The sequence below is a fragment of the Hippocampus zosterae genome, chromosome 6, assembly GCF_025434085.1.
Source record: "Hippocampus zosterae strain Florida chromosome 6, ASM2543408v3, whole genome shotgun sequence".
Classification (NCBI taxonomy): Eukaryota; Metazoa; Chordata; class Actinopteri; order Syngnathiformes; family Syngnathidae; genus Hippocampus; species Hippocampus zosterae.
Genome location: NC_067456.1, coordinates 8056042 through 8084028, shown reverse-complemented (window position 1 = coordinate 8084028; position 27987 = coordinate 8056042). Strand labels below are relative to the sequence as shown.

Sequence of the window (27987 nt, the reverse complement as noted above, 5' to 3'; positions counted from 1 at the left end):
TGTGTCATACTGTTTAAGATGGGATTCCACCACTATTGTCTTGATTGATTCGCCGAGCACAATGCATGCTTATGTTGTGACTCATGCGCACATGTGAAGCCTTTGTGTGGGACACCCGCTCCCCGTTGTATCGCAAGTAAAAAGACAGAAAAGCAGAGAGGTGTTTTCCCTTCCTCTTCCTCTGCTTTGAAAGAGAAGCAGCGGGAGATGCAAAGGCACAAAAATGACGTTTAAAAAAAAAAAAAATATGTGGACATGTATTCAGCCTCTGGGCTTGTTCGTACGGTACAGATGCAAAATGCATTTCTGCTTTTGATTTAACAGAATCATGCTTGGTTGGCTGCCTGCCCATTGACCTTAAACGGCTGTAAAAATAACGAAATGGGCGAAATGAGACAAAATGCAAAAAATAAAAATAAAAATATCACAGTTTATTTCACAATGATTCCAGTGGCTCACATGCAAAATCATTCCTCCCGTATATACAGTGATTGGCAAGGTTATTGCTTGAAATACTGTAATGCTTCATATAGTGGCAAAAGGCATTTTATATATTTTTAATTTATTACATAAAATGTTACTTTTTTGTAATAATGTTGCAAAAATAAATATTATTTAAAAAGGTCTCGTCTAAATCAATCTGTTATTGCGTCATGGCTGCTATACCTCACTAACAATGATTTCTTTTTTAAGCATAAAAGGTGTGTTTTTGAGATACAAATTTTATCAGTGCAGCGGCCATTATTTGAGGAACTACGCTTTCATTCAACATTTTCCAAATAGCCGTGTACTTTTTGTCGTCAAATGTTTTAGCGTTGCAAATACCTGAGAGCAAATCTAAAACGTTATATATACACAAAATGTATTCTTCACAGCTTTCATTGCTACTGTTCATTTTACTGTCAGCTCAGATCTTCCTTCATTCGTCACACATACTCTACTCACAAAAAAAACTATTTTTATTCAGCTTTCAGGGAATATTTCAGGATCAACCGAAAAACTCAAATTTTGAATGCGCAAGTCCTGTTCAACCTTTTTTCAGAACCAACATTGAGCTCAAGATAAAATTGGCAACAGGTTTTTGAGGAATGAAGATTTACAAACATTACTTTTATGCCTTTCTGTGACTCTCCCAGTCTCTCTCTATCTCTTTCGTAAGCATTGAATAGAAATGGATTCAAAAGTGAAGAGAAGCTCAAATGAAGTTCACCTGGAAAGATTACATTGCATTTTAGGTTAATCGTGAAATGTAACCAGAGAGCTGCAAAATCTGCATCCTCTGCTCATTCTTTTTCATCCTCCTTTGCTTTTTCTTCCCTGTCTGGCAGCCTTGTCGATTCCCTGACAATATCTGTGTGTGATCTGCTTTTTGTCACATTGTCATAGTCCTCTTCCATCTCAGACTCATCAACGTGGTCACCTGACTCTCTGTGACTTCTCTCTGCCACCTCATAACGAGATGCCGACTCGAGCCGTCTCCATGTTGCATGCAAGCATCTGTCTGGAGCTGGAGACACCCGGCCTCTCACCTCCGCACCACCTGAGGGCTCCTGTAGATCCTCGTCGGGGCTGTACTGGCTATGTCTGTACAAACTCTCCTCATCCTCCTCCTGGCAAGAGCTACCAGGCACGCTTTCGCCGTCCGACTGGGTAAGATGAAGAGCCGGCAGGCCTCTGGGCTTCTGGGAAAGATCAAATGGCTCTTTTGGGTTGATCTGGCCCAGGAGTCTCATGGGAGAGGTAAGGCAGAAGCGTCCCCGCTGTCGGAACACTGAAACAACAGAATGAAGCCATTAAAATATTATACATATTAAAAAAAACAACAACTCTCAAATGCTTTAAAAGTTGTAAACATGTATTAAAACTGATTGATATATTTTTTAAATAAAGTAATTTGATGTTTAGAAAAACAATCACATAGGTAGGTGATTACTGTATATTGGGTACATTTGGTATTTGAAAACAAACGGGGAAAAAAATGGAACCGTTAAGTAAAAATGTTGCCTAAATTACTGCTTAAAATCAAACAATTCTTAATAATTACAGTCAGTCAAGACAAATGGACCGACCCAACAAGTTAAATACAACTGAACTGTACTTGGTGTAGTTCTTGCTGACAGATTATCAGCATTATTACACATGATGGATGGTGCTTACTTACATCTTTCATCCAGTCCTCTGTCCATGACACCATGCTTCACCTTCATGTGTCTGGTGAGATTCCCCTTCAGCGTGAATTTGCTGGGACAGTAGAGGCACTTGAAGGGTTTGCTGTCTGAGTGCAGGTGCATGTGGCCCATGAGGTTGTGCATCCTGTTGAACTCCTTGCCGCAGAGCTGAAAGGCAAACAAATGGCAATTATCCATCCGTGCATTTTCCGTCACGTTTTTTTTTCTCCCATCAATCTATTCAAGAGGACTTTAGGTGAGAGGGGGAGATTGAAGTCTAGATTGGTCGCCAGCCAATCGCGTGGCGCCATAGACTACCATTCACATTTCTATTCATAACTACATCTGTATGATTTCTTTAGCGTTTTCAATTAACCTAACACTTTGGACTGTATTCCCTGGTTGTTGGCAGGTGCATGGACGGGGGCCTTCACATGTATTCGGATGAACTATTTTATTTTAAATAATTTGGCCAAATTTAGTTAAAAATATTTTTCCAACAGGCTTGTCTATCTGTCAAGCTAGCTAGCTAGTTATCTATCAAGCTATCATGATCCCTTAACGCTACGAATGAATTTGTCCAGATTATCAACATGTAACAATTTGACTCAACTAACATCGCCTCTATGTTGAACATTAGATCAACTCTACCGTCACGAGTGTCAATTTAAATCACCCCATTGCTCTGAATGTGACAGAGCCAGTGTGCGCTGCAGGGTGAATGATGCGTTCATGAGCAGCTCGGTAATTTATATATTAACATGTTAAAAATAAATTGAATTGTTTTAATGGCTGTAAAAGTGTGTTATTTTTGATCCGTTGCGCAGCTCATGCTATCCTGCCCCTCTCTCATTCACATACTAGCAGATTCTTATAATTTTGTTGATGCCGAAATATTAGGCTGAGTTTGAAAAGCCCACAGACAGGCTTTAAACACACAAGCAACTGAAAAAATATATACAATTGAAAGAGGGCATTAAGGGCCAAAGGGGCATGTTGCCAAGCCTTTGCATTTGCCTGTAATGTTGCATAGATGTACCTAATGAAATGTCCATATATGACAACATGGCAGTCGTGAATGAATGTGCAGGCATTTCCCCTCCGATACACCCAATGCAATCCCTCTCGGTCCCTTTTTTCCCCCTCGTTTCCTCTCCCTCTGTCTTCTTTCTCTCATCAGCACATGCAAACACTAACACACACACGCTCACACACAAACAGAAGGAAAACAGAGGGACCGAGCAAGAGGAAGCAACAGAACAGGGAAGGGCAACTCCTCCGTTGTCCTTCCTCTCCATTCTCTTTTATTAGGGTGGTCCTTTCCTTCAGGAGGAGAGAAGGACTCGGACTGTCCGAGAGGACCGTGAGAAAACAGGAAGCCCCCCCCCCCACCACCACCACCACAGTCCAAGCAGCAGAGAAAGCGAGATGAATTCTATTTGCGGTCTTCGTTCTCCAGGGAGGCGGGAGGCCATTGTTAGAGAGGCGGTTTTGTGCGCCGATATCCTTCCTATGAATGAGGAGGCCGCCGCTGCCAAAAGCCTCCTTGCTATCTGGTCATGCTCGCAGGCCTTCTTCTAAACACCAAGGTCAAGCTCCAGAAAGAGTCAATGTCCCTGGCTCCACTATATTCGGGTACTTTGAAGATTGAGTTTGCACCAGTGGCGGGCATACTTTTGTGTGTCACATTTTTTGGATAGTTGGGCCATGTTTTTTGGAGATGATGCTAAAGAAAACAAGTTTTTATTATGCATGTATAATGTGTGCATTTTTTTATTTAAATGTGAAAGAAATATAGTTAGTTGTATTAAATTGGAATGAATTTAATCATAATTGACTAAAAATTACTTTTTCGCACAATACCAGAACTTTTGATTACAATTTTTTACTAAAACACAATCACTAATAGAACGATCTGAAATTGTTAACTTTACAGAACTTTACATTATTTCATTATTCACGATGAATGAATGAAACAATAATTTAATAAGACAAATAAATCAAATGCAATACAAAAATGAATACATATATTTAAATGATCCAATTTTCAGGGTAAATGTCTAAACTGATGGGAGTTCTTAAAGTAAATATTCAGTGGGCCGGATTAAAGAACAGAGCGTATCATATGTGCACCCCCGGGCCGTAGTTTGCCCACCATTTGTATTCACACACCTTGCACTTGTAAGGCTTGATGTCGGAGTGGACGATCATGTGGGCCTTGAGCGTCTGCTTTTGTACGAAGCTCTTGAAGCACTTCTGGCACTGGTAGGCCCTCACGTTGGTGTGGATCAGCACGTGGCGCTTCATGTTGGCCAGCAGCGTAAACTCGCGGCCGCAGATGCGACACTTGTGCTCCTTCACGCCCTGGTGGCAGAGTCAAAGAGTAAACGAACTCAAAGAGTAAACGAAGGTTGATGTTCAGTTTTCCTATTCCGTTTGTTTTAATGAGCCACAAAATGCTAATTTGGCAAAGCAAACCGCAATGCAAAAGTTCTTATTTCAAGCCTTTGTTTTTTTTTGTTTTTGTTTTTTTTTGGTGGGGGTGATCAAATGTAACAGAATATTTAAAATTTGAAATTTTTGGAGTGTTATATTTTTTCCATACCATCCCATAAGGAAGGATTTAACCAGAAAAAACGAGACAGATAAAATGATAAGCGGTGATTAATTAATTGAAGTATGTAAAAGTCATCTCTATTGAAGATTAAGAAATTAAAATAAGACAAATAATGAATTGAAAAGTGCTCATGAATTACGTAGACCTGGCCCCTCGACTCATTTTAAAACTCAAATGCGGCCTCTAAATTAAAGGTTTGCGCGAACCTGAAATGGGTGAAATGACAACAATAAAATAGCTGCCGTAAAAGTGGAAGATGAATTGTACGGATGAGAAGCTGCGACTTGCACGTAAACCTTCCGCCTACTTTGTGAGTGAGCGTGTGCTGCTTGAGATGGTGCGACTGGATGAACTCCATCCCGCATTCGCTGCAGATGTATGGCCGGATGTCTTTGTGCTTCATCATGTGGTTCTGCAGCTGGCTCGGGTACTGGAACGTCTTCTGGCACTCGGAACACCTGCAGGAACAACAGCAAATGCACAATTTCACCTGGCCGCTTATAAAAATGTCAGTTGCCGAAATTTGTCCACTCGTGTAAGCGAGTTGCAGAACCCCCATACGCTGTGCAACAGTTGCGTTGGGCTGTGTCGGTCAGTCTCAAGGTCTCACCTGTACATGGTGGGGCCGCGGTGGGCAGTCAAGTGTCTCTTGAGCTGGGCCAACGTGGGGAAGTCCAGACCACACTCGACGCACACGTTGTCCTGGCCTTTCTCGTGCTTCGACTCGTGGGCGCGAAGCTCACTCGGGTAGGCGAAGCCTCGGCCGCACACGCTGCAGCTGGTGGGCGGGCAACCAGCGGGTAGATGTTATAACAAGAGTTATTGATGCATTTTGCATGCCATGTTCCTTATTTTTTTAATGTATATGTCTAATTGTATTGCACAGTTGCACAATGCACTCCCTCATTTTACCCACAATTGCCACAAGTGTCATTGTTTATGCTGTTTATATTGTTTATATCGTCTCTATGCTGTTCAGATGACGTCTTATATCTTTTTATACGGCGTAACTGCTATCTTTCTTTGCTGTGTGTGTTTAGCGCGCAGTGTGTTTGCTTGCATATTTGCACTAAGGATTGAGAGGAAGAAATTTTATCTATGCTGCATGTCATACGTAAGCATATTTGACAAAGATGACCTTGACGAATATGCACGTTGTAGTTTATTATCTTTCATATCTTGCATTTTATGATAGTTGTGATTTGACTCGGCGGCCCGGTAGTCCAGTGGTTAGCACGTCGGCTTCACAGTGCAGAGGTAGTGGGTTCGATTCCAGCTCCGGCCTCCCTGTATGGAGTTTGCATGTTCTCCCCGGGCCTGCGTGGGTTTTCTCCGGGTGCTCCGGTTTCCTCCCACATTCCAAAAAATGCATGGCAGGCTGATTGAACACTCTAAATTGTCCCTAGGTGTGAGTGTGAGCGTGAATGGTTGTTCGTTTCTGTGTGCCCTGCGATTGGCTGGCAACCGATTCAGGGTGTCCCCTGCCTACTGCCCGAAGACAGCTGGGATAGGTTCCAGCACCCCCCGCAACCCTTGTGAGGCTCAAGCGGTTCGGAAGATGAATGTGATTTGACTCAAATGCTGCACGTTGTTTTCCTTCCACTGAATGAATTCCACCAACGATAAAGTGGCAGCAAACTTGAGCTAGTTGCAGGTCTCTCTTCCTTTCTTAAATGATCAGCACCCCGACTTGACTGGTCAAGGTCAAGGTCATCTTTACTGGCTTATAAACGCGCCACTGAGCAAGGGATCACAAAATCATTCAACTCGACATGTACCTGTAAGGCTTGACGTCACTGTGCTGCATCATGTGCCTCTTCAGGTGGCTGGTTTGGGTGAAGGCCTTGTGGCACACCTGACATTTGTGCGGCCTCATGCCCCGGTGGGTGAGCAGGTGCGTGTGCAGGTGGCTCAGCTGCTTGAAGAGCTTCCCGCACAGGTGACACCCGTGGGGCTTGATGCCCTTGTGGCCCAGGATGTGCGTGATCAGGTTGTACTTGGACGTGTACGACTTATCGCACATGCGGCACTTCCATCGCTTATGCTCGCCGCCCACGTCAACGTGGTAGCTGTCGTCCACGTGGACGTCAAACGCGGGTTTGTCGCCGCCGCTCGGCCTGCCTTGAGGGGGCGCTTCGCGAAGACGCTGCGCTGACCTGATGTCCTCCCTGGGCGGGAAGGGCATTACAGGGCCGGGCATGAAGAAGGGATACGGGATGAGGCTGTGGTGGAGAGGTGGGAAGTACGACGAGTGGATGAGGAAAGGAGGCGGGGGCCACATGGGAGGGGGACTGAAAGGCTCCCGTTTCACCTGAACCGGGGCGTCAATGGCGGCGGTCCTGCGGTGAAGATGGAGCCTGCTCAGCTCGATCATTCCGGCCGCAGTGGGTGCGGCGGGGACGGAATGAGACGGGAAAGAGAGGTGGGAGAGGTTGACTGTGTTGGCCATGCTGCTTTCCTCCTCTTCGCCGCTTTCACACGCGTCGGCGTCCATTTTGAATGGAGTCCTTTTGCGTTTTTGCGAGCCTTCTCTGTGGGTATGACTTGGGCTCAGCGTGGAAAAGAAGTCAGGCGAACACGGCAGTGGGCTTCTGCTGTCTCCAGTGAGATATCTTGAGGGGGAACAATTAGGGGCTTTAATAATGATGGGAGGGGGTCTCACGTAGAACCTGTGCTGATCTGGGTGACGAGCGTCCTCTCTGAATTGAGGACTTGTTGATGGTGGGAAACGGACTGCTTCCATCTTGACCCTGCAGCAAAAAAATCAATGAAAAAAATCAATTTCTTACCATTTTCAATTGGAATTTAAAAAAAATAGAGGAATGTCTGATTATTGTAGGACTAGTTGTTAAAAAGGCACATTTTTCATTCTTCAATCGGTCGGGTTTACGTGACCCTTAATTTTGGTGACGAGCTTGAGTCAAGATTTGTTAACTTGTTAGATACCACAAAGGACCATGACTTGGTCCATCACTTTTCAAAGACTCACAAATTCCGTTGACGTGCACAAGTGAATTGTTTCTTCACAGACGGATGTCGCCGACTACTGGCCCGGCATGCATTTTTTTTTTTTTTTTTTACATGGCTCGAGTTTTGTAAATGTGCTTTTGGTAAATGCTTTGAGATCGCATCATAACATCTGTGCTTCAACATTACATTTGAGGTTTTGGATCCAGAACCAAGCTGTCTGTAGTTTTTGCAGCTACTTCACATACCAACATCAATAAAATATATATATATATATATATTTTTTTTTTTTTAACCCAAATTTTTGTGAGATTTTTAAAAACAAATTCCACAGACTCATTCAATCGAAATGATGTATTTGCTCGAGTGTATTAGGTGAAGGCCTGTCTCCACGAGCGTAATTTGTAGAACTTTTACAACTCCAAACCACGTGCTTTCAATACACGACTATGTCGAGAATCTTTCACTTCTTAATTTCTTCAAGATCCCCTTTCCTGAAATTAGGAACTTTGTCAAAAGATCACCTGTCGCCTTTTCGCTTCTCCATCAGCGACCATCGCCTTTTTTAATTTTTGTCTCTGTTCATGTTTTTGGGAATAAAGTAAGAACTTCTTCTTTTTTCTTCCACTCATACACACATCTTTAACCTGGACGCGAGACTGTGTATACAGTTTATATATTTTTTTACTCTGAACATAAAGGACCTCTCAACTGAAATTTTAGAGGCAGAAATTGTAAATTGACTTGCAAAGTAATAATTCACATTTCCACTCCTATTTCATATCTAACCAGTCAATGGGCAAAATATTTGTCAGCAACATAAAAATAGTCAATAATAATATTTTTGGGTGAAAATCAGATGGATATTCATAATTTATTTGCACAGTCTCAAATTTCAGAGACAAAATGCCACCAATAACAGTTCGAAATCCGTTTCCGCAACTACACCAATTTAGCAGTCATATTGTGACAACACTGCCTGATTCAATGCTGCTGCTGAAAATCCTAATCATGGAGATGACTCTCCCCTACTCAATAACACCCAAAAATTTTGCAACAAATTTTCAGTGGCATGCACAATCACGTTGTCGAATGAATAACAGAGAGCGAGCAATTGTTCTCTCCGTCAAGGCAGATTTGGTTTGATACAGCTCTTGTATTGGATCTCATCAGATCGTGCAGGTGTGCCTAATGTTGTGACCGACTGTGACATGCAGGACATTTCTCCGCAGAGTGACAGAAAGCAAAGGAGGCAAACATGACACAAAAAAAACAGCATTGCTTGCACAACTACATATGTGGTTCTCCCACCAGCAAACATCGGGTCCGAATTTTTCCCAGTCAAATGTGCTCAAGTGGGTAAATTAACTAACTGCCTTGCATGAAGTGTCATTTAAAATGTAGTCGACATGCTCCCCAAACACTTCTCCAAAGTTTACATGTATGGCATACCTGGCCAAGAGTTGTTTTGCTGTGATGCCGTGGCTCTGTGCGGCCGTTCTCCCTCTCTGCTCCCTCCTGACAATGCGTGGCCCTTCCACAGATGAGCTTTTTTGGAGGGACTTAAGAAAGAGAACAGGAACAATCACTTTGTTCCCATTTTTTCAGATGAGTACCTTCGGAGAGAAGGAAGGAAGGGAGGGGAGAGGAAGTCAACAAGTCGAGTGCCTTCCTGCAGAAAAATAAGGAAACACTAGATAGACATCTCTGTTTCTCGATGAAATAGGGATTTGGAGAGCTTTTGGAGGAATGCAGAGGGAGGACAAGGGTGGATGTTTCTAACAAAAAAAAAAACACAAAAAAACAAAACAATGCACTTTGAATGCAGAGTGGCATGCAAGCATGGATGTAGTGGAAAAGCTCGAAGCAAAATGGCAATGATGAAGATGAGCAGCATAAGGTACACCTGCACAGATGAATTGAAACAAATGATTACAATGTCCCTCCGACAGAGTTTCCAAATTCATTTTGGCTCCTTTTGTTGTGTGTGACCTGCTGGGAAACCAAATGACAAGAAAGTCAAGTGAAGTGACTTGGCCACTGAGTGGGAGATTATAATACAGTCAAGCAGACTGTATTAAGAGTATAAGAGTTTCACAACTACTGTTGAGTGACTCCGTAAACTGCAGTAACAGGAATCATGAAGAATATATACCTGTGAAGATTGTGATAGCGTCTGTCTTAAATTGTATGTTTTTTAAAAAAAATTATATTCACAATTTCTGGGACAGCGGTTACTACAGTGGACATCTTCTCATGTTATCAGGTTTGAGGGTGCATGAAAGGGTTGATTATATTCCATCTTATCCTCACGAGGGTTGCGGGTGTGCTGGAGCCTATCACGTCGATCTTTGGGCAGTAGGTGGCGTACACCCTGATCTGGTTGCCAGACAATAGTAGGCCTCTCACGCTCACAATCACACCGAGGGACAATTTAGAAAGTTCCATCAACCTGCCATGCATGTTTCTGAAATGTGGGAGGTAACCGGAGTACCCGGAGAAAACCCAAACTTGCAAACTCCGCACGGGAAGGAATGGAACCCTGCATCTCTTTCGTTTGACAGTCTGCCACCACTCGACCATTGTTTACCATCGGTCAAACTGACGGTTATTGTGAAGTTGAACCGAGTGCACTGTCACCATACTTTGCTGAACGACAGCTCACAACTTAAATGACTTGTAGGTCTGATCTCTTTTATGTCTCGGTATTAGAAACAGCATTGAATATGATGTCATATTTTTCAACACCAACATAGAATCCACAATAGTCAATAAATTGGTAAGAAATATTTCTCTGACAATGTTAAGTAATATTGATCGTGATTATTTTGTAAAGGCCTGGGTTTCATTTTGATTATCATTATTATTATATTATTATTATTATTCATCATTCATTCATGCATTCATTCATTCATCTTCCGAGCCGCTTGATCCTCACTAGGGTCGCGGGGGGTGCTGGAGCCCATCCTAGCTGTCTTCGGGCAGTAGGCGGGGGACACCCTGAATCGGTTGCCAGCCAATCACAGGGCACACAGAGACGAACAACCATCCACGCTCACACTCACACTTAGGGACAATTTAGAGTGTTCAATCAGCCTGCCACGCATGTTCTTGGAATGTGGGAGGAAACCGGAGCACCCGGAGAAAACCCACGCAGGTCCGGGGAGAACATGCAAACTCCACACAGTGAGGCCGGAGCTGGAATCGAACCCGGTAACTCTGCACTGTGAAGCCGACGTGCTAACCACTGGACTACCGGGCCGCAAATTATTATTATTATTATTATTATTATTATTATAATGAGTGATCGTCATCGTTTTTGTCATTTTGCAGATTCAGAAAAATACAAATACAGAGCTACCAAGAGGAGCAAATGTCCCACACTCACACTCCACTGAGGAGGTTCAAACTATAAGACAACACAAAAGCTGGGGTATTGTCAGGCACTTGTGTGTTAAATTCAAATCATCACATTTTCTGGGGGGAAAAAAAGAAAACCCATTCTCGCAATAAATACGAATGAAATAAGCAATGAACAGAAACATATTACATGGAAAGAGATGAGAAGTCTGATCATCAAAGTCGTCATGAAACACTGTTGGGGTCATTTGACAGGGTGATAAAAGTTTGTCGCAGAGGAGGCCTTGTCGGCTAACTTGGTTTAGTAATCCGAATGAGACGGCTCATGAGTGAGTCAAGCGTGAGTAATTGAACTCATATCATTGAAAGAGGCAAACTGTCCTCCTTGGTTTGTGGCCTGTCATTAGCTGTGTTAATTAGCTGATGAGGCCAATTAACCTCAGGACCTGAACAATGTGGGCTGCAATCCATGTGAGAGATTAGCAAATTGATGTTCGTGTGTGTCTGTGTGGTAATGCAATTGTAGCCCTGTAAAAAGGCATCATATTGAGATACTATTTTGAAGGATGCAGGTATTACTCAATTCATGGGTGGGATTTTGGTGAGGAAGAAAATTTAATTAGCAGGGGGAACCAAATTGAGGGGAGAAAATGCAATTTTGATACAGATTTTCTGACAAAATGAAAACAACAAAATCACTTAGCAAGAAACATAAAGTAACGACATGTCTTTTGCTTCAGTGGGCAACATAAAGTGATGCGGCAGATGGGATGGGGCCATGAGTTTGGCGCATGTGAGCAAGTCAAGTGTTTCCCATTTTGAATTTTTGCTGTACTGAATGTTACATTCAAAACAATCTCAAGGCACAGTACCAAACAAAATCAAGTTTTATCATGTATCTTCTGCCATCTAGTGGAAAAGCAATTCAATTGTTCTGCCCGTCACTAGTCCAGCAATTTTCTGTATCGCTTATCCAGCAGCTGTGATGGAGCCCATCCAAGCTGATTTTGACTGGACACCGGCCAATTGCACGGCGCATTCACGATTAAGAACAATTTGGATTCTTCAATTGAGCTGACATCCATGTGGAGTAGCAAGGCCGGAAGGAGTCTGAACGGCGAGCCAGTCATGCTAACGAATCAGTCTAACCAGTTATTCACCGTGTCACCTGACTAAATTATAGTGAATAAATAAATTATTTTCAGATCAAGTAAGCAAAATTGGATGATTTTCTACCGCGCACTTGGTGATCTCTCACAACACACTGGCCGAGTGTGAGTGAACTCGAAAGATGTGGCTGGATATTATTATAGGCACGAGAAAACCACGGCCGACCGTTACCATTTTACTCTCGTCAAGTGCTTTCCTCTCCTCCTTATAATTTCACCTTGCTGACCTGTTTGACTCGCGGTCATGGCATGCACAGTCACGCACTGGAATGATTCACAATGGAAACGGCGCTCCAGACCCACGCTGACCTTTGACCCGACCGCCGGTCAGTTCTGCCAACTACTAGCGACTCATTAAGGAGCCCTAAGTGGTTTTTGGCTTTCTGCGACACTCTTAAAAAGCGGTCTGGGGTGTATATAAATATGAGACATTGGAGAAGTAGACCAGCAAGCGGAAGGATCGGACTCAGAATTTGGCTAGCCATTTAACAAAAGGTAAGACCATTGGCTTCGTGCTTCTAGTGTTCCACGTTTTGTAATAAACAATTGTTCCTTTTCTTTCAGCAAAGATGAGCGGAGCAGCCGTGTCCATGTGCCTGTTTTTCCTCCTGTCTGTATGCTCGGCATGTTACATCTCCAACTGTCCCATTGGCGGGAAACGCTCTATCATGGATGCCCCGTTGCGCAAGGTGAGCTATTTGTTGTCATTTATGATGACAGAAATATATATAGAAAATGCAAGATGACAGCTGTATCACAGGGCACCGTGCGCCACTGAAAGCTAGAGTGGGCTAACTTCATTTTTGGACATTGTTAAGATCCGAAATGAATACGGAAAATGGCTCATGTCTCAAGTGGATCGTGGTTTTAATCAAAGCTTATTTAATTTTGATACTGAGCTGCCTGAAACACATATGTCATGTAATATTTCAAAAATATTGCTGAATAAATATTCTAAGTTCAGTTTTATTCAATGACTAATTTCATTTTGGAACTACCCCTCCCTAAGAGTACAAGGATTTTGGAGCATTTGCTCAAGCGTACACGCTAGCTATGTTAGCTGCCGGGCTAGCTGGAGAAGAAGACACTTTGAATGTAATAAAGAAAAACGTTGATATTAATATGTCTTTTTCTGATGATATGCATAACGGGGCTGTGTTAATTTGAGGAACACACTGCATTATGACTGAAAATACAAGAGAAGACTTACCTTCAGTCAGTCCACCATTTAAAATATTCCTGGTGAGGCAGACATGCTAACCACTATTTCACGGTGCTGCCTGGCTACAAGCTTTCAGTTGCTCCTGAAACTGAAAGACAAATGATATTGCATGACAACTGCAGCACTTACAGTTACACAAGTCCAGCTGTACTTTAATATTCATAGTGTGCCTAATGTCACAGTAGTTTAATTTAATGCAGTGCAAAACCTTTCTTGACTTCAATTGTATTTAACTTTTCAGTATTTCTTTTCAAACACTTATCCATATTTTAGCAACTCATTTGCAATACTTATTTAATCAGAATTTATGTATAGGGGATGGTACTTGAGCTATTCAAGTAACATCACCAAGTAAGATTTTTTAGGTTGATTTTTTTTCTTTTTTTGGGGGAGGTTGGGGGGGAATCATTAAATCTTGTCAACATGTACTAAAGCGCAATGGACATACACTATGCTTTAATGAATATCTGTTTACTTTCAGTGCATGTCATGCGGCCCTGGGGACAGGGGCCGCTGCTTTGGCCCCAATATCTGTTGCGGCGATGGTTTTGGTTGCCTGCTCGGCTCCCCGGAAACTGCTCACTGCGTGGAGGAGAGCTACCTGCTCACCCCCTGCCAGGCCGGGGGCAGATCCTGCGGATCTGAGGGCGGACACTGCGCCACTTCAGGTCTCTGTTGCGATGCAGGTATGTCTTATATTTCAAAAAATACAAAAGGTAACTCGCTCTATGCAGTACCTTCACACGGGCAACATGAAGAACGCGAAAACCAGATAATACATAAGAAGGAGCCATATATAGATCTTGAGGTATACAACTTTTGACTAATTTCAAATTATTTTAACATTCTATTATATTATTTTGTGCAGGAAACAAAGGAAACTGCTACCCTCGAACAGTTAAATTAAGTTTTTCCAATTAATTAAAGGTGAAATCAATTTGGTTAAAAATCGATAAATATCTATAATATTAGTGTTGTACAAAAATAACCCAAAAAGAGTATTTCAGTGACATAAATATTCAACACAGATGTTTATCAACCTTCCTGTGAAGTTGATTTCTTTGATCCACCAAAAATGTTCATGGTCATTGTGACCCGCGCCGCATGTGAAGCCATTTTGAAATTAAGATGTCTTGACATGAACCATTTTAAAATTTTAATGTAGATCAAGTTGAACCACAATGTAACAGGTTGGTAAAAAAAAACAAAAAAAACAACAACAAATTAATGCTCAGATTGGAGGTATTGATTAATATTTTTGTTGTCATTGTGTTTGTAATTGTGTAGAACGGAAGCCAAAATAATGTTGTGTTTGTGTGTATACAATATTTGGACATGCGGTTTAATAATTTCAGCTTCACATACTAAACGAAGCTTGAGCTGCATTTGTCTTGTGAAAACGTTCACAGCGTAAAATGTTGAGGGGAGGTGGGGAAGCTGATAAGAACACAGAGTGATTGCACTTACTCCATAAAGTACTTTCCCCCTTGCCCTCGTTCAAAGAGAGCTGCAGCGCAGACCAGTCGTGTCTCATGGATGAGGAGGCGGATGATCAAGTGGGCCAATACGACGGCGGCGACCCCGGTGACATCATCGTGAGGCTCCTCCATCTGGCCGCTCACGCAACCCCTCATCGACTCGCTCAGTGAGGGCGGCCCGGGCGACCTGAAGTGCATATTATTAGTTGCCCATTTTGGCCTCTTGCCGATATATTTTTATGCATGAAAACAGAGGATGTATACTGACAATCATCCTGCTCTCTTGCATGTTGAAATAAAGTTTTGAGGAAGACTAAAACATTGTGTTTCCTGAATCACCGTAAGAGAAAAACATAAAACATACTCCATCCATTAATTTTATATAGTGTTCATTTGGGTTGCGTATGAGCTTGAGACTATCTTCGGTTTAACAGCCAATCAGAGGGTCCATATAGGCAAGCAAGCACTCAGGCTTAAATTCACACCTATTGGAACATCCTGATAAGTTGAGGAGCCCCGGCGTATTGACATAATGCATTGCTAAATACACCTTGCATGTATTTTTGGAATGTGGGAGGAAACAGGAGCACCCGGAGAAAACCCACGCAGGCACGGGGAGAACATGCAAAGTCCACACAGGAAGGCTGAAGCAGGAATTGAACCCTGCTCCTTTGCACTGTGAGGCGGCCATGTGAAGCAGTCGTTCACCGTGCCCCCTTACTTTTTGAAAAAAATCTAACAGAAAAAAAACAGGTGGGGAGGTGGTAAGTATTTTATGCAACATTTTGGGAATGTGCATGGATGCCTGATCATCCGGAGAGAAACCACACAAGAAAGGGGCAGGCATGACTCCAGGATATTTTCTATGGGAGGTGGAAGTGGGGCTTGACCAATACCCAGGGGGGTGAAAAAATAATTTATAAATATATTTTGGAATATTATCGGAAATAAATGCTGAAGGGGAGTCACTCTGGCTACACAGATTTCTGCCGGGGCTATGACAGGGGAAAAGACGCAATATCACAGTAGGAGCTGAGTCGAGATTCAAACCTACACGTTCACCACGCTGCCCATCAGAAATCATATTTCGCCGAAAAGACTGACTCAGCAAAAGCCTTATCGATTGCACTGCTCCACCAAACGCACAATCATCTTTATCTGCTAGCCATCTTGTGCCTTTTTTATGTTCCTGTGGACATTATCTCCTCCAACAAAGAAGTCACCTATGATCCATTTGTCTCCACTTTCATGGCAAATCCTCCACAGTTCTGAACGGACCACACTTGACAATAAACGCACCATTGTACAGAGCTCAGTGCAACGTATTGATTGGGTATTAAAGTATGTAGTATTGACCCTCTGTGATTGAATCTTGCCGTGGCGAGAGAAACATTGTCACATAGCTTATCTCCATTAGTGACTTCATCACCAGTGTAAAGTTCGCACACGGGGAGTTACATTCATTAACTTGCATACACCTCATGTGATGACTCTTATTGGAGCTCGTGGCAATTTACACAAAGTCTTTGCAAATCACGGACAGTGGAGAGAGATTTATTCTCCTCACATAGACTCCAAAAATGTTCTCACACACTACTGAAATACTCTCACAATAACTACGGATTGTTATCGTTCATATTGTATACCATTGGAACATTATCACAGGCACTACTAAAATTGTGTTACACACTTCTCGCCTTTTTTAGTTTTTGCTCGTATGTTTTTTTTTTTCCTCACAAAGACTCCAAAAATGTTCTCACACACTACTGAAATTCTCTCACAATAACTATGGATTGTGATTATTCATATTGCATACCATTGGAGCATTCTCACAGGCACTACTAAAATTGTGTCCCACTCTACTCGCATTTTTTTTTTCCGCATGGACTCCCACAAAACGTTACTCTTTCAGACACATAAACACACACACACACACACGTCTGAAATACTCTATCGCTTTGCCGAAATGCTCTCACGCATACTACAGTTATTATTTATTTATTTATGCTCGTGTACAACTCTAAAAGCTCGGACATTATTCCGAATTTTTTTCTGGTTCACAATTACTACTGAAACACTCGCAGACATATAAAGGAAATGCTCTCACACTCACAACTACAACGCTGTCACCGATGTTACCGACATGCTCTCACACGGTAACGTGACTGAAGCATCTCACCACACCACTGAAACACTCTCACACAAACACACTGCATCAGAGTGGCTGCACATGCACATTCATCCATGATGTGTCATTGAAATTGAGCGCTTCTTTTGGAAGACCAAAATATGGATAAATGTGATATCTTGTTGTGGGGCACTTCGATAGGTACTGGCCACAACGTTAGGTACGGCTGTTAAATGGAATGAGTTGTTTCTTTCTTTCTTTTTGAGGGGCCGGGAGAGTTTCCAGAAGTATAGAAGTACACATTCAACATTCTCACAAAGTTATTTTGGTTTACCTTTATCGCCGTGAGAGGGACAGAATATTAGGAACATCCTCCCTCCTTGTGTCTTATCAGCAGCATGTGGCCTGCAACCCATGTAATTGGAGACAGCTGAAGTTAATGATTGAGATGTGTCATAGCGTGTGTGTGTGTGTGTGTGTGTGTGTATGTGTGTGTGTGTGCGTGTGTGCGTATGTGTGTGTGTGTGCACATATATATAAGTCAAGGCGATAGCTGTGTTCCCTCTACCTTCACTTACCTCTGACACCATGTCTTTCTCTGGAAAATACCAACTGGAGTCTCAGGAGAACTTTGAGCCTTTCATGAAGGCCATTGGTAAGCGCTGTTCATTTTGTTAGTGATAAATTTACATCCCTGGGTCTGTGTTAAGTTTTGGGGTGGGGGGTTCCCCCTTTTTAGGTCTTCCTGATGAGCTCATCCAGAAAGGCAAAGATGTCAAGAGTGTCTCTGAGATTGAGGAGAGCGGCGACAACTTTAAGGTGACGGTCACCACAGGCACTAAAGTCCTCGTCAACTCTTTTACCATCGGACAAGAGGCCGAGCTGGAGACAATCACTGGTGAGAAGGTCAAGGTAAGGCTTGAGAATGGATTTGATTGAAGAAATGTGTCCAGAAAATATACTTTTTTTTTTTTTTTGGATGTGCAAAGTTGAATAGTACAGTTGCACTGTGCAGTGTTTATGGTTGACTCTTTCACGGCAGTTTTTTAAATGGGCAGGGTTATTTGCTGATGAGGAGGGGGGGGGGGGGCAATGAAACCGTTTAGTCTAGAACTTTATTTTATAAATCTAAATTAACCAGTTGAATTTAGTAGTTGGGTAATTAAATTTTGAGGGAATTGCAAGAATGAGTTCAGCAGTCTTATACCCCAACTAGTCCAAAGACTATTCTGATATTGTTAATGGAATAAATAAGCAGAACATTGGTTTTATTTTGCACAATGCTGCCCTCTGCAGACAATTGAAATTGAGGTCAAAGTGCATTCACAATATGAAAATTGTGAGCAACCATGGAAAATGGGCAGGCCGTGATGTTTGCAATGTGAGCCCGAGAGCACCCAGTTTGTCAGGAGTGAAGAGTGATGTTGTCCAAAATGGCTGGCCTTAGAATCTTTAGTCTCACGATATAAGTGGGGTACATGTGTGGTACATTGCAAAGAGATTCTGTCTTGAGCTCCCCTTTTAAAGTAAGCTTTGCTTTGACTTGTCTTTTCCTCAACAATAGTCTTCATGGTTTTCCTGTTGTGTAAATGAGGTGAAAAATGATGAATTTACATAACACCATTTAGTTGTACAATAAGTAATAAATTCAGCCGTAACTAAAAAGATGGCATCATGGAATTATTTTATTTTTTTGTGTGTGAAGGGAATTCACTGGTCAAATTTCTTTTACTCGGACAAGGTACCAGAAAATGTGTTTCCACTTTTTTTCCCCCCTCCAATTGTAGGTAAACTTTTAAAAACTCTTCAATCCTGATATGAAACTTACTTATTTTTGGCACACAAAGCTAGCTGGTATTTTCGATAGTGTTAACAGCAGTCTTTAATTGTTGCTTTGGTTTGCCATAAAATGATCTAATCACTTCTCAATTAATAATTAACTACTTTAGCAATTTTCATGTCGAACTATAATCCTCATCTGCCAATGTTGTGGTTGACTGGTCAAAACTCAAATTTGGCCATTGACCAAAAAAAACTTTTCCTAGTGTCTAGTAAGTGATTTTTAAATGCAGTGCTCATTGTCTTGAAATGTGTTGCATATTTCTTTGTCAAGGCGGTGGTTCGGCGTGAAGGAAACACACTGAAGGTTTCCCTGAAGGGAATCGAGTCAGTCACCCAGCTGGAGGGTGACACAATTGTCAATGTGAGTGTTGTGTTGCTTTGCAATTCCAAGTAAACTCGCCACATTTCCACATTCTTAACATTGGTTTCCCTTTTCAGACTATGACACTTGGTGACATTGTTTACAAGAGGACAAGCAAACGCATTTAACTGTGCGACTGGCATAATAAAAGTATTGAAGGAAAATCTGGGTATTTATTTTTGTGTGTAATGTTAAACTTGGTGTCTACTTTGGTTTAATTTGAGGACCTACATTATTTCTGCACGTGACTGACTCACTTTTTTAAAAATGTATTTTTATTTTTTTGGCAGTGGTTCTCAAACTTGAGTGCCACTGTAAAGACATCAAAATGGCAGCTTAATTTTTACTCCTGGATGTTATACCGTATTAAGCCATTACGGTGCTCAAATTAAAAAAAAAAATTACTAAAATTGTGCCAAGGACAAAAAAAGATTAAAACTAAAATTGGCAGACAAATTGCAAAACTGCAGTTTTCTTTTCCTCCACGGCATTCCTGAAAACTTTATAGTGTATTTGACATTGGCATAATTGTCAACAGTATTTAGAGCACTTTCAAACGGCCATCGCTGCATACAAAGTGCTGTACATGGAGCGATTTAACATACCGGTACACAAACGGTAAGACGAAATAATTGAGCATAAACTTTAGGTAAAAATAATTTTAAATTTTAAAGATGACCCCGGCTTGTTAACTACTCGGCACGGTGTTAGGTTTTTAATGTTTTTGCCTCTCAAACTGTAGAACGCTCCATGCTTGTGTGGTTTTGCACCGGCTAGCTTGGCTTTCTGCCGCAGTATTAAAAATAAATGCATCTTTTACGAATTGTAGATGGGTGAACGTCTGTCGCTGTGCCCTGAGATATTACTCCCGACTAGTCCAGGATGCACCCCCACCGGTCACTCTAACACAAACTCTATAGGAAATAATTTCTTCGCCCACCTATTTTTGTCTCTTTGGGTGAATTCGAAGAGCGCATGTGAATCAACTGCTGTCATGCTGCTAAATGGTGGAATGTGCAAAGGACACGCTTCAATCTTATTTTGAGCTTATCGCCAGACATTTACTGCAAAAATTAGGCAAGCGTGTGGAACTGAGCTGAACGCGTAATGGAGATGACATTCCATGGTTGCTTTATTTCCTCCTGTGGAAGAGATTCTTGATGCCTTCCTCCATGGATTTGGGTTCATGCATCATGGTCATGGGTTTGTTCTTCAGCGCTGCCTCTCTCATGCTGTGGTAGACGTATTCATTCTGCTTGAACATCCTGAGCTCCATCTCTGTCTGCACGCGCATTGACTGCACAAGGTGGGGGGAGGGGAGAAAGGGTGTATGAAGGCAGGAGCATCAGAGCGCTGTTTTAATCCCAATTTCTCTTCTAATGACTTTGAAATTGACACCGAGGTTCATCCGACTTCGGTAGGCAAAAAAAAAATCTAGACTTAATGCGGAACGTGATGTTCCATTTGTTCAGGCTCCACATGCTCAAGGAAACCTTTTATTTCTCACAATGTCAAAATTCCCATTTTACAACAGCCAAATTGTGAAACCGGAGGTATAAATCTAAAATATAAGCCCTTTTTTTTTTCAGGAAAATATTTTCTTACTGTTCATTTATCACATTTCTTGAAGTTGATGTTTTTCTATCAGTTTTTCTTGACATTTTGACGAAGTAAAATTCTCTTTTGCATTGGAAACATTTTCTCCTCAACATGCGCATTACATTTTTTTCCATCACATTAAAAACTTCCTTGCATATATTTTTCTTCACTCGGAACAAACTTTGCCATCTTGGGAAAGTAAACATTTACTCTTTTTTTCTCTCTGCAAGATTTTCAGGAAACCACAACTTTATTCCAGTGATTTTTTTTCTGTCATACTAGGACATTTTTTTTGCCTTTTAATAAAATAATTATTGTAACGGTTACAATGTTGTCAAATTACAACTTGACTATTGAAGTTTTTTTGGATGAGGGGAGGCCTTTTGGCCATAAGTCGAATTCTGATTTGAAATCAAAAATACTTGGAGCACCTATTTTTACAAACTAACTGATTATTCTGCCTTTTTTTGTCTATAGTATGGAATGTAAAATTACAATTTTGTCACAATATTGAAACTTTAGTCATATCAGTTTCTCTCTGGTACTATGGATGACATGTTTTTTTCCCCCCCTCTAAAATTATCACTCTCAAGTACCTCCAAGTCCTTGGTGATGGGATGCATGGGTCCGTGCGTGACCATGAGAATGGCGTAGGCCTTGCAGATCATCCCGTGGCCCACCTCAATCAGGCCTGCTTGCCAGTGGGTGACTCCCGCTCGCATGGCCGCCATCCCCAGGGTCGGGTTGTTAGGATGGTACAGCTTCCTGACCGCCAAGTCAACATTTGCAATTATCCGTCAATGTTTTTTGGGGTGAAAAAACAAAAAGCCACAAAGCAGTACAACTGGCAATGTAAGGATTCCAGAATAACCAAATTGAACCGTCTTACTTTTTAGAGCCTGATTATTGGAGGGGGGCAGATGCCGTGGTATGCTTTGGATGCTCAGAGAGGGTAGGGCTGGATGATGTTTATTGATAAGATCATTGGGATTTTCTTTTTTTTTTTTTTATAATGGAAGGAGTTAAATTCCCACAGCCACACTCCAAAAATGAAGTCTGACCAAGTCATTTTTTTCCTTCAGAATATGACTTTTTTCATTAAAATTTTGCTCTCATAAGATGATTTTTTTCCACGTCTAAATGTACTTTTCTTGCAATATTATAATTTGTTTTTTCTTTGAAATTACATTTTTCTTTCTTGAAAATGTCAAATATTCCATTTCTGTTACATATTTGAAAACACAACCGTAAACTGAAACAAGCAGTGTCATACTGCGTTTTGCTTGGTGTCTAAAACTGAAAAAAAAAATAATACTGTTCTCTACATACATGTAGCCATCCACCATTTTGCGGGCGTACTCGGCAGCATCTTCAAAGTACTGCAGGTAGGCCTGCACCTCACTCATGGTGCTCCACATCCTTAGCAGGTAAATGTGAGTGTCAGCCAGTATGGGCTCTGTCTTCTCAATGCACTCCTTGCAGATCTTCACCAACTGAGAAAATACACCATGCAGGATGACAAGTGGCATCCATCTCAAAGGAAGGGAGAAGCCAAGAAGTGTTGGTCACCTCGTGATAGTCGCCCTTTAATCGGGCCTGGTCCATCTTCTCCAGCATTTGCAAACAGTATCCTGTTGATTCTTTCACTTGCTCCTCTGATGGCTAAAAGAAGGCAGAAAGTTGGAAAAGATTGATTCAACTTTAATCGATCTACCACATTTTTATAAACGGAAAGAGAAAATCTGTATCAGCTGGAAAAGGGGAGTATTACAATGGTTCTGTTGTCTTTGTTTTTGTTCTTGTAATATTATGGCTTATTCATGGAAATTAGGACTTTTCTTCTGAGAATGACTTTTCATATAACAATTTTTTTGCTTAAATTGTTTTTCTTTTCAATGTTAGGTTTTCAAAACATTTCAACAATTTTAAAACTTAAAAACAATACTTGGAATGTTCCACACCACTTTTTTTCAGACCCATACCAGGATGAGTATTCACTCTTTTGAATACTCAACTCAACTGTATTTATAGAGCACTTTCAAACAGCCATTGCTGCATACAAAGCACTCACCAAAGTACAGCTATCTCAAGTACTTTTGATATATAAAATTTCATTTTCAACACAATTTAAGAAAATGTGAACAAAGACCTTTCTTTCTGATGCAGATGAAGAGTCATCCATGTATTTTTTTTTTCCCAAGATGGCGCCCGAGTAGGCAGCCTTCGGCAAGTGCTCTTCAAGAGCCTTGCTTTTTTGTTCTTTTTTGCTGTTTTTGTCTTTTGTTTTGTCACATGTTGTTTGTTGTTTCATTGTGTGGACCTGATATGGACTGTTTTCAGCGCTTTTTGGCCACGACATTCGTCAAAGGAGCAGTATCTGTGCTTGGTTGTTGCGCCTTCTCGGCAGCACGCCTGTACCAGCACAGATTTTGATTGGGAGGAATGTCTGCGCCATTGACTGTCGGTGCTGGACAGACCTGGGGCGCTTGTGTTTTTTGCGCCAGTAATGGGCAGCATTTTTCACAACCCCGATTTGTTCAGTGGCTATGTCAGCGCTGTTGGACAGTTGGCATTGGTGCGGCTGGATGGATGGCCGCTGAAGTTGAGGATGAGGAGAGAGGAGCGTTGGCGAAGACCGCCGATGCGTATTTGGAACCGTGAGTCGCCGCTTAGAATTGAAATGGATTTCCATGGGACAAGAGAAGTGAACCAATCTCTTTTTTCGTCAATGGATGTTACAGCTTTTTGTTGACTTTGAAACTTGGCTTGTAGCCGACGTGTGCACATTTTGAGCATGACGTCTCTGATCCACTGATTAAAGGACACTTTGATTCTCTCCTCTTTCATCTCAAACTGCTTCAAACAACAAAGCGTGTGATGGAAAAGTGGTTAGAACTGCATGACTGCCCGTGTTTTATGTTATGCGTTTATTATTTTATGTTAACTTTTTGGAAAGCGCTTTGTTACAGCTGCCGCTGTTGTGAAAGCGCTATATAAATCAGCGTGTATTGTATTGTATTGTATTGTATCAAACCCCTGCAGTGTAGCACCAACTATTGCTGAGGAGGACTTACTCACAGTCATGTTTGTTTTTTTTTGCCTTTAGTATCTGTGGCTGGTATCAGCAGCCCTCAAAAACACTTAATACCTTAAAATTATGCTGGTATCGGCCGATACGATTACCTGCTATCAACATCCCGAACAAAACCACCCCTGATTTGTAATAATAAATTCACTACTGCAGCCTTTATTTCCTATACTGTATTTAGCTGTTTGCATTGACAGATAAGCCATCTGGAATTATCGTTGCTTTAAATAGCCTCTGCTTCTCTTCTCGTGTTTCCCTTATCAGCCGCAACTGTGCTACCACTAAACATAGTTTGACTGTTTCAACCAAGTTGCATTCTCAAAGAGAGACAAAATGAAAGGCCGACCTTAACGCCGTCCTCCTCCCTGCCTCCCATCTTCAAGTCATCCTTGATGCGCTCCTTGCAGTGGTGGCACGTACAATCGAAGAAGTACTGCGTCTTCAGCAGCCGCTGTCTCTCCGCCGAAACGTTGATGAAGTCCACGTAAGAGACGGTCAGCTCCTCGCCCTCTGCGATCTTACCCAACGAACGCAGCTCGATCCTGAGGAGTGACGGAGAAGTTCTGTGAAAGCATCACTTCGCGTACATTTAAGGTTTTAATATGATTTATTGTTTGAGAGGATGATTTTTATTATTGGTGTGATGATAAACCCTGATTCATGCTGTGGGTTTTAGTCCGATCAAGTGAATGATGAAGGGAGGAAGGAAAAGGAAATATAATAACGTGTTAGGAGTTTGCTCCTCATTATGTACGATATTAACGTTAAGCTAGCTATAAAGTTGCTCTAAATAAACCAAGTGTACTTCTCTTTTGTTTGATGTTTAGTTTGACAGTACACTCCAACTGGAAGTGACAATAAACACCTTGAAGATGTCTTTTTTCAATAATTGTTCACTGTAGCCACCTTTTGTGGCTTTTTTGTCTGGTGGTGTGACATGAGAGAACTATACTATATTAGTCTTTTCATTACACTCACACTGTGCCAACAAAGCGACAAAGCAACTTTCGTGTGGATTAGTTAACCGTTTAGAAGGTAGATTAATGCGAAGATGAATGCAAGGGATAGTATGATCTACCGAGTTGCTATTCTGTACATGTAGACAAATAGAAAGAGGTGAAGCTCTGCACGTGTGTTAGCAGAAAATGTGGAGGTGACTTCAGAACACATAATAGTTTTTCAAAGACAAACCACACGCACAAGGCTAAGAGGTAACGCACCTCTGTTGAGAATGATACAAAGTATTCACGGCTGACTGACTGAAAGACAAACAGGGATCAGTTTTACACACGCGCACACGCACAGAGACATACATACGCACGCCTAACACAAAAACACATTGAAACGCTGCAGTCCCAGCGGGTGTTATTCAGATGTTCAAACCTGATTGACTTACTTGCCGTGGTTGAGGATGACGGTGCAGTTGGGCCAGCAGTCGTGATTGACCAGGCAGAGATTAGGGAAAAGGCCCACCCCCACGGCCTGGAGCCCCCGCTGGTCGCTCACAGTGAAGCCGTTGCAATTAATCTGGTAGGTACAACATTGCAAAATAAAGGGGGATTGGTTATATTGGCTAGACATTGTAATTATAGTGCTTTTTGTCAGCACTCCATTGCAATTCGCAACCACTGCTCAGTTATCACTCCATCGAGACAACCCACATCATGGACACCTGTCCTTTGTTTTTGTGTTTTGTGTCAATGCGTATATAAAACACGTAGTCACTCACCAGTCCAAATATGTGCGAGATGACATCACTGGTGTGCTGCTTGCTGTTGCGAGGCCAGTAGTCTAGGAAATTGTGGATGTCCACTTTGAACTCCTTCAGCTCGTCCTCTGCCATGTCTTCGATGTGGTCCTCCAGCTGGTCCAACGTGGTCAGCTGTGTGTCTGACACCACGCCGCCGTCCTTGTCCAGGCGCCACATGATGCGAGCCGCCAAGCTGTACCGAGGTGACAACGGCAATTGATTCGCTTGAGCGGAACCATGCGATGCAAAACTGAAGGCTCTCTGTAGAGAACCATTGCATGCAAAATGATTTGAACATCCATCCATTCGTTTTCTATAGCGCTTGACCTAATCAGAGTCACGGATGAGCTGGAGCCTATCACAGCTGACTTTGAGCCATCCACTCATAGAGCAATTACGGGAAACCAACCATCCACACTCTTATTCGCACCAATACTTATAAGAAGTCTAGGTGTTCTTAACCTACCGAATGTTCTCGTTGGGCGCCTTGCCATAGTTTTTGATGGCGGCGCATTCTTGCTTGTGTTCGGCCCAGCCGGCCCGCTGGCAGGTGCGGTCACAGTAGTGAGAGAACTTGCACTGTCCGCATCGCTGCAGTTTGTCTTGTCTGCGGAAACAGCTGTGGCAGATCCGCTCGGCAAGACTGCAAAGTATGGACGGTGTTATTAGGTGTTCAAGTCACAACAAAAACGAGCTAAATAACTCAAAGTCAAAAATAAAAAACATTTTCGTTAATGAAATAAAATAAAAAACATTTTTAAATGAATTTACATCTTATATGGATTAAACAAATTCTAACTATAATTATAAGCGTAACTTCACAAAAATTTACGTAACTTAATATCGTACACAAGCTTTCAGGGTTCAGTTTAAATGTCTTTATTTCAGTGTTGCTGTGTGTCCGTGAGAATTGTAATTTACTTTATTACACGATACTTAGTGACAAATTTATTTTGAATTTATAATATGCCATATAAAAAACTAAAACTAATATTAAAGCTAATAAAAAAAAACTAGACCAAAATGCATCACCCCCCCCCCCCCCCCCAAAAAATAACAAACTAACAAACCAGCCCTAAAAGCTACAAAGCTACACATACAAGGTGGATTCATTCATCCACATTAAAGACTATAACACAAGTTAATGGAAAAACAGACACTAGTGACCCCTCCTCGTAAATTCATACCTGTCAAAGACAACAGCTGCGAGGCTGGGCTCGGAAAAGATAACATCCCCAGCCCAAAATTCCTTGTTGGTCTTCAGACCCCTCCCCTTTCCAGGTGAATCAAATATCGTCACATTCTCCATTGCCGAGGCACCGCTTCCTGGAATGCTTGAGCTCTGATGGTGTATCCAAGTGGAGGAGGGAGAGAAGACCGTCTCGCTGGTAGCGGGTGACCAAGTGGTCAGTTCGGGGCTGGGCTGCTTCTTAATCCCATACACCAATCCACTTCTTCCAAAACGACAACTGCATGGCAAAGGTACAAAAATAGCCAGCAACTTGTTGAGCTGGACCACAAACGCACAGAACATGCGTTGGGGGTGTCTTCTGTCTGACAAATTCGACGTCTCTGTCAGAAATGTGTCAAAATATCTTTAAATCAGACCAGATGCCCTCTGAAACAAACTCTTGCCCTGTAAACCATTTAGGATTCTTGTTTTTGTGTGTGTGTGGGTGTGTGTGTGGATGTATACAGGTGTGAACAGACATAAAGACCCCCCTACGGCTCCCGTGAGTTGGTAGGTGCCATGTTCCACAGGGTTATTTTTGTCCCTCACTTGTTTCTGTCTGTCAGGAATCTGAGGTGATGTTGGACAGCTGTGAGAAGATTGACACACACATCCTATAGACCGGCTGCAAAGAGTCTGTCTCTACTGGAAGTGCTTTCTAACATTAACACACACACACTTAGGCCAAGCAGTTAACTATTGTTGTGGAAGCCTGTGGCAACCAATAAACAACCCCCCAGTTTGGCAAGAGATACCATGTTAGCAAATTAGCACTAAGAAAACCCCATTTTTCCAATTATTGTTTACATACTTTACAGTCCACGATTATGTAAATGTATCTATACCTAATTTAGATTAATTTTAATAGGTGAAACAGACGGAAAATAGTTTGATCAGTCATTCATTAGAAGGTTACTACATTTGGGGGGTTCCATTTTGAAGTTTGGAGGTTGATAACTGTGATTCAAACAGTGCACAATTCAAGTTTGATGATGGCGTTTATTCTG

At 42.0% G+C, this 27987-nt stretch overlaps 4 protein-coding genes across 5 annotated transcripts; 2 read left to right on the top strand and 2 right to left on the bottom strand.

The window, feature by feature from the left end:
- Positions 1-416: 416 nt before the first annotated feature.
- Positions 417-9481, bottom strand: znf366 (zinc finger protein 366). The gene is made up of 7 exons (XM_052067324.1): positions 9205-9481; positions 6564-7535; positions 5396-5563; positions 5093-5243; positions 4341-4532; positions 2162-2336; positions 417-1771 (listed from the first exon to the last, which is right to left on the bottom strand). Exons 2-7 carry the CDS (start codon positions 7526-7528, stop codon positions 1284-1286), a joined length of 2139 nt encoding a protein of 712 aa, XP_051923284.1. The 5' UTR covers positions 7529-7535; positions 9205-9481; the 3' UTR covers positions 417-1283.
- A 3137-nt stretch (positions 9482-12618) lies between these two features.
- On the top strand, positions 12619-15300 carry LOC127602422 (isotocin-neurophysin IT 1-like). Its single transcript, XM_052068540.1, has 4 exons — positions 12619-12776; positions 12846-12970; positions 13985-14189; positions 15007-15300. Exons 2-4 carry the CDS (start codon positions 12851-12853, stop codon positions 15150-15152), a joined length of 471 nt encoding a protein of 156 aa, XP_051924500.1. The 5' UTR covers positions 12619-12776; positions 12846-12850; the 3' UTR covers positions 15153-15300.
- Positions 15301-17645: 2345 nt separating this feature from the next.
- Positions 17646-19476, top strand: LOC127602423 (fatty acid-binding protein, liver-type-like). Its single transcript, XM_052068541.1, has 4 exons — positions 17646-17764; positions 17849-18021; positions 19223-19312; positions 19390-19476. The coding sequence occupies exons 1-4, from the start codon at positions 17698-17700 to the stop codon at positions 19438-19440; spliced, it is 381 nt and encodes a 126-aa protein (XP_051924501.1). The 5' UTR covers positions 17646-17697; the 3' UTR covers positions 19441-19476.
- A 950-nt stretch (positions 19477-20426) lies between these two features.
- Positions 20427-27206, bottom strand: smyd1b (SET and MYND domain containing 1b). 2 transcript variants are annotated; one of them, XM_052068495.1, is made up of 10 exons: positions 26937-27206; positions 26216-26392; positions 25729-25942; positions 25396-25526; positions 25220-25258; positions 24346-24541; positions 22481-22573; positions 22241-22404; positions 21508-21676; positions 20427-20609 (listed from the first exon to the last, which is right to left on the bottom strand). In XM_052068495.1, the coding sequence occupies exons 1-10, from the start codon at positions 27056-27058 to the stop codon at positions 20445-20447; spliced, it is 1470 nt and encodes a 489-aa protein (XP_051924455.1). In that variant the 5' UTR covers positions 27059-27206; the 3' UTR covers positions 20427-20444. The 2 variants fall into 2 exon arrangements, with proteins under 2 accessions (XP_051924455.1, XP_051924456.1); XM_052068496.1 differs by lacking the exon at positions 25220-25258 and having other exon boundaries at positions 26937-27204.
- Between the last annotated feature and the right edge of the window lie 781 nt (positions 27207-27987).